At 40.0% G+C, this 6,530-nt stretch overlaps 1 protein-coding gene across 3 annotated transcripts; it reads left to right on the top strand.

Annotated features, from left to right (window-relative positions):
• Positions 1-489: 489 nt before the first annotated feature.
• Positions 490-5,917, top strand: LOC123970126 (serine protease HTRA3-like). Of its 3 annotated transcripts, none has more exons than XM_046048010.1 (10): positions 490-1,153; positions 1,845-1,950; positions 2,320-2,542; positions 3,026-3,217; positions 3,387-3,419; positions 4,249-4,363; positions 4,520-4,570; positions 4,696-4,744; positions 4,952-5,047; positions 5,354-5,917. In XM_046048010.1, exons 1-10 carry the CDS (start codon positions 730-732, stop codon positions 5,520-5,522), a joined length of 1,458 nt encoding a protein of 485 aa, XP_045903966.1. In that variant the 5' UTR covers positions 490-729; the 3' UTR covers positions 5,523-5,917. The 3 variants fall into 3 exon arrangements, with proteins under 3 accessions (XP_045903966.1, XP_045903967.1, XP_045903965.1); XM_046048011.1 differs by having other exon boundaries at positions 3,023-3,217; positions 4,699-4,744; XM_046048009.1 differs by having other exon boundaries at positions 3,023-3,217.
• Positions 5,918-6,530: the final 613 nt, after the last annotated feature.

The following is a 6,530-nucleotide window of genomic DNA, read 5'->3' as shown; positions in this document are numbered from 1 at the left end:
TTTCTAACCAGTCTATTCTGATAATGACCGAACAGCTCCCCCTTGTGAAGAAGCTGCGACCTGCTAAAGTGAGTATAATATAACCTCAGGTCAAAAAAAGCCTGGTCGAGTCGAAGCATTTACAGGTTTTCTTGTTCTTTGTTCTTTTTTTTGTTTTTTTGTTTTGTTTTTTTACAAATCTGTAAATTTATTTCCTTTTTAAAAACATTTTTAAACATGTCTTGTAGAATCTCTTGTTCCATTTTATCTCCATGTTCAATATGTCATTAATCAATTCAGTGCAAAATAATTGGCCTGAGGGCTGGATGAGGAAAAGACCCTAAACTCTTCATTGCTGAGAGGCCGCTTTTAAATTGTGTTGTAATGTGTTTGTGTTGACACTAGATGGTGCGCATTATCTGTTTCATTTCATGAGTGGCACGCCGGCTCCAGTGCCGGACAAAACTAAGTGATGTGGGTCACAGGCCTGTCAAAATATGCAGGCAGCGATGACTCGCAATGTCCGGAGACAAAATATACAGAGATCTTAGAACGCGAGATTCATATGCCTAATACATTTTCAAACAGACCATAGCTCCGTGGAGTGAAGTAACCAGTAGAGCTACTTTTAATTATTTTGGACCTGAACACAAAGAAACAAGCTGTTGGATGTTTGGAGAGAAATATTTAATATGACGGCGTAAGGAATAAATCCATACCAACTTTCTGGCGCTGTTCAAATTCATCACAATGCAGTTGCTTTTACTTGCAACGGTGTTTCTCTTTACGCACGACCTCACAGGAGCTGTGCGCTCTGACAAGTGCGCCTCCCGGTGCGATGTGGGGTCGTGTCCGAGCCCCAGTTGTCCCGACGGCTATGTCCCGGACAGATGTAACTGCTGCCTGGTGTGTTCCCCGCGCGAGGGAGACCCATGCGGCCGCAAAAACGACCTGCCCTGCGGGGATGGCCTGGAGTGCTCGCTGCTCGCTGCGAGGAGACGGCGAGGCTCCAAGGGGGTCTGCCGGTGTAAGATGGAGCATGAAGTGTGTGGAAGCGACGGGAAAACGTACGGTAATCTGTGCAAGATGAGAGCAGCAAGCCGTAAAGCTGAGCAGAAGGGGACACCCGCAGTTAGCCAAGCGCACAAAGGACCGTGTTCACTCCCAGGCGCAGGTAGGACCGCTTTGGGTGGTCATAGTGCTACAGTGTTTTTTTTATTATCCACCTGATACAGTTGGGTAGATACTCAAAATAATATCTGGAAAACAGCTGTAACAATTAGTTGATTAATCAATTAGTAGATTGTCAGAAAATTATAATTTTTCAAGCAAAATATTCTCTGATTTCAGCTTCCTCGGTATAAAGATTAGCTGCTTTTTTGTTTAATATTATTGTCAACCGAAATGTTTAGGGTTTGACTGCTGGTCAGACAAAAAAAAAGCAATTTGAAAAGTTGACTTTGGACACTATTTTTTTTTCATTTATAATAAATTTTTAAAAAACCTAAATAATTGATGGATAAACTGCTAATGAAAAATAATCCTTAATTGCAGCGCTAATAATAATAATAATTTTTTTTTTTAACACACTTTGGGTAGAATTAGCATTGTACTTTTCAAAACTTTACTGGAGAATAAATGGCGAATCATAACAGATCATCCTGAATGTGATAACTAATTGTAAAATATTATTTATGTCTGCAGTACCAGGATATAAATAATAATGAAGAATAATTATCTGACATTTATCTTTAATAGATTGTGTTTCAATTGATTTACAGTCCTGATTTTGAATTATGTGGTGGAGAGTTCAGTGTGTGTGTGTGTGTTTATGTTAATGCAGTGTGTTCTTCATGTCAGTATAAGTCGTCCCCTGGTCCATCCCAGCAGCCCTCGCTACAAGTTCAACTTCATTGCAGATGTGGTGGAGAAAATAGCACCTGCTGTGGTCCACATTGAACTGTTCATAAGGTGTGTGTGTGTGTGTGTGTGTGTGTGTGTGTGTGTGTGTGTGTGTGTGTGTGTTAAAGCTGTACTAGGAGGAGGGATTGTTGTGTAAAATACACACCACCAGGCTTAGCAGAACAAAAACAAACAACAGAGAAGTTTGTCCTTTCTCCCTTTAAATTGTAAATTCACTGCGGATTTAAATTATTAATGTGTTATTGTCTGGATACATACATGCATTGTGAACTTGAACTTTAAGAATTCACAAGTTGTGTTGTTCTCTCCTACATGCCTTCTGGGTAGTGAAGTCTTCAAATTCAAACCATTTGCTGCCAAACTGTTTAAAAGCTGCCTTTTTAAAAAAAAAAAAAGATGTCATCTCCCTGTCTACAGACATCCTCTATTTGGTCGCCATGTGCGTCTCTCCAGTGGCTCTGGTTTTATTGTGACCCACTCAGGGGTGATTGTGACCAACGCTCACGTGGTAACCACACCTGCCACGGCGTCTGGGAGGCCCCAGCTGCGCGTGCAGCTCCACGATGGCGACGCGTACGAGGCCGCCGTGAGAGACGTTGACAGGAAGGCAGACATCGCCACAATCAAGGTCAATCCTCAGGTGAGAGCATCCACACTGCACACAGGTTCATTTACAGATCATAATGACTTTCGTCACCCCTTTTCTCTTAATGTTAAGTAATGTTAAGATATTTTCTCCTCCCTTGACCCTTAGACAAAAACATTCTGCACTATTGCACAAGAACCCACATCCTGACACGTTTGTATGCCAAGTTCTGACAGTTTTCTGCTAGACATTCATAAGACACATGGGAATACTTTCATAAACAGCAGCTCTGTGACTCAGAGACGCAGCGCTGATGTGTGTATTCTCACACCCATATCTCAAATACTTGGACAGTTTTGTAAGCATTAAACTACTCTGCATTCTTCTTTTCTCTCTCCGTCTCCGTCTGTTTCCAAATATCTTTTACCCTTCATCCTTTGTGTTTTTCTCTCTGTACACCCAATATGTCTGACATGTCTATCACTTGCTGCTGTGCACATTGAACTGTTCATGTGTGTGTCCACGTGGGAACAGAAGAAGCTTCCTGTGCTGTCTCTGGGCCGTTCAGCTGATCTGAGACCAGGGGAATTTGTGGTGGCTATTGGCAGCCCTTTCGCCCTGCAGAACACCGTCACCACCGGCATCGTCAGCACCGCTCAGAGAGACGGCAAGGAGCTGGGCATCAAGGACTCAGACATGGACTACATCCAGACTGATGCTATTATTAATGTGAGCTCACACACACATATGCACGCCCATACACAGTTTATAGCCTGATGATTTATTTATACATGTAAATACAGATAGCAGTAACATTAACATTGCTTTTGTTGTATATGGATTTTTGTGCCATTGATGTAATTGTCTCTGTCTTGTGTTTCATTGTATCTGTGAGAAGTACGGAAATTCTGGAGGACCTCTTGTTAACTTGGTGAGTAGTGTTATGATACCTTATATGATTGTGGAGGATTATTCAGTGGGACTGTCAGAGGTCCACACTGTAATCTGTAGAAAGTATGGTGATATATTTTAAATACAGTTAAATGATAATCATTATTTTAATTATAAAAGAAACAAATCTAAATGAATTAGTTGAATTGACCCCAATATTATAAAACTCTGCTACCACACTGGGCTATAAATTTAAGTCTATAAATATTATCAGGCAAGTCATGTGCATACACCTGCAGAAAGAACTCCTACTGCTACACCTCCTCCTTCTATTACTACTGTGAGAATTTGTGATTTTGGATAGATTTGACTTAATAATAATACAAATAATAATGGCAAACTTTTTAATTGAAAAAAAAAAAAATGCTGAAATAAATGATTCATTGCATCAAACTGGAATGAATCCGAATCCCAAAAAATCCCAATAAACTGACAGGTGACATGTCACATGTTTGTGCGTGTGTGTTTTCTTTCAGAATGCCGATTACATCTGAAAAAGCACAAATATTTACACAAATGATTGCAAGATTTTGCAGCACTGCCTTTATACAGTGTATATAGCAATGTTCAACTATGCACAACTTTCCTTTAAATGATATTTGTATTAATAAAAATGATATTTTAGCCTCCAAATATTGACTGAATTTCACATATTTGCCTCAAATTTTGCCATATTTTTTGTCTTAGCTTTTTCTAAATATTGGCCTAAATGTATGCCAACACTAGGACAGTATTTAGGATCCAGTCAATGGGAAAGTTTACTATGTACTGTGAATGTTTGTGTGTGTGTGTGTATTGTGTACTTTCAGGATGGTGAGGTGATAGGCATCAACACGCTGAAAGTGACAGCAGGGATCTCCTTTGCTATACCCTCAGACAGAATCAGCCGCTTCCTCACAGAGTCACAGACCAAACACAGCAAAGGTCAGGGGTCTGAACTTGAACAGCACTTAGCTAGAAACAATTAGCAAATAGATTCGGCTTTTGTTGTTTGTTTGAGTTTGTAACACCTGTAGAAGTTCTTTGTATGAAGTGTTTATTTCACAGTAAATCCCACCCCAGTTGTTGTTGTTGTGACAGAAAAGACAAGACTGCAAAGAAGACTTGCAGAGGAACTGCAGTCTGATGCAGGTGAGAGCTGCTGATGTACAAGCATCTACTGTAATGGAGTTTCAATGACTGTTTCTATGTTTGAGGTTCTGTGCCGGCTTTCTCCAAGATTAAGTTTATACTTTTCTGTTTTTAAATGGTGTCAGAAGTGAAGAGACATTTTTTAGGCATCAGGATGGTTACTATCACCAAAGGGTGAGTTGTAACATCCACACACACACACACACATTAGATTGTAAATTTTTATTTGAAAATTTTGATTTAGCATTTTGTTAAAAAGGCTCTTGTTAACCATTTTGTTCCACTAGTTTGTGTAACATCTGAAAAGAAGTCACTGTCATTAGTATCAGTATTATTATTAATTTCATTAACATCAGTATTATTTTTATGTGTGTGTTTTAGTCTAGTAGCAGAGTTGAAACGTCAGATTGCAGACTTTCCTGAGGTCAGCAGTGGAGTGTTGGTGCAACAGGTCATAGCTGACACGCCAGCACAAAAGTATGTTCACACACACGTGCAAAAACCCGAGCACACACAAACACAGCACTGAAGAAACCTTGCCACGATTCATCAAAGTAGCCAAACTTTAAATGTGCTTGGCTTCATCAAATGGTTCCACGCTGTGATTTATAATTTGTGGACTATTAGAACATTTTTCAATAAATGATGATACACAAATGATGACTTGTGACATAACCTATGGCCAGTTATGTGTTTGGAATGTGTACATTTATGTAACTTGTGCCCCAGGCTCCCCTGTAGCAAATCAATGACACCAGTTTCTTTCCTCTGTGTTTTTTTCAGAGGAGGAATTAAGGAAGGGGACATTATAGTCAAACTAAATGGACAACCAGTCCAGACCACTGAAGACATCCGTGAGGTGTTGCAACATGACCAGCCTCTCCTGCTTGAGATTCGCCGCGGCAATGATGACCTACTGTTCAACATCTACCCTCAAGTTATAGCACATTGAAGAACAGGACAGTTTATTTGTTTTAGGTGTGAACAAATGTTGGGCAGGACTCAGTATAGTGGCATTAAAATTCAATATGGCCATGGGCAACATACTGCAAGGAATTATGAACAAGCCATATATGGAAATATGAACTGATCTGTGTTTTCAGTTATGATTTCTGGTAAAATGAGAAAAATAAAACAGCATTTGCTGTCAATGTTTACCAGTCTGATGATGTATATTTTCTTTGATGGATATTGATCAGTAGAATTTTTGGGGTGTTTTTGATCACACAGACTCTGCTCGATAAATACAGTAATTTATTACAATACTCAAAATACTGCAGAGGAAAATGTGTTGCACTACAGACTGTGTAAAGCTCAAAGAATTTCAGAATAAAAGCTTCCAAACAAGGAGCTGTACGCTGGTATGTATTGTTCTGTCCACTGCGTTCAGCAGCTGTCGTCCATCTGCACAGACGGCAGGCTCGACTCCTTTGTTTATGTCTTCCCATCCCTCCTCCCTCTCCTCGGCCTTGGAAAGACGTTCTCCTAATTTAAACAAACCTTAGCCCACACCTAGACACACAGAGTGCACACACTCACTCAAACATACTGAGCAAGGTCCAGTTCCTGGAAAAGTCACTTTTATCCTCTCCTGTTTTGGTAATGGAAATCCTCAGGCGTACAATCCTCTGAACCTTGAAGTTAAGGACAGAAATTCCTTGTGAGGCTGCTTTGTCTGTTTTAATCCAAATGGAGCCTGAAACTAATGACAAAACTCAGCTTGGCAGCATTTGCTTCAAAATAAAATAAAAAGCCATTATGTATAGTTATCCTGAACAAACTCTCTTCTTGGTGACTTGACATGACACTATCCAAGGACACAATGACATTCCCAAAAAATTAATCCCATCAGATGTACACAGCTCATTAACTGGAGACAGACAGACAATCCTTCCTGCTTATTTGAATGAAGACTGTGCCATGTGACCGCTGCGCCACTGTGAAAGACACAGACAAAAGG

Source organism: Micropterus dolomieu, linkage group LG04 (assembly GCF_021292245.1).
Source record: "Micropterus dolomieu isolate WLL.071019.BEF.003 ecotype Adirondacks linkage group LG04, ASM2129224v1, whole genome shotgun sequence".
NCBI lineage: Eukaryota > Metazoa > Chordata > Actinopteri > Centrarchiformes > Centrarchidae > Micropterus > Micropterus dolomieu.
Note: the sequence above shows the minus strand (reverse complement) of the source record. Positions and strands in the feature narration are given on the sequence as shown.

Excerpts from the sequence above, each read along its gene's own strand:
- LOC123970126 (XM_046048009.1), top strand. The coding sequence starts at position 730 with ATGCAGTTGCTTTTACTTGCAACGGTGTTTCTCTTTACGCACGACCTC. Across the intron at positions 1,154-1,844 it reads GTGTTCACTCCCAGGCGCAG|GTCGTCCCCTGGTCCATCCC; the intron begins GTAGGACCGCTT and ends ATGTCAGTATAA. Across the intron at positions 4,745-4,951 it reads ATGGTTACTATCACCAAAGG|TCTAGTAGCAGAGTTGAAAC; the intron begins GTGAGTTGTAAC and ends TGTGTGTTTTAG.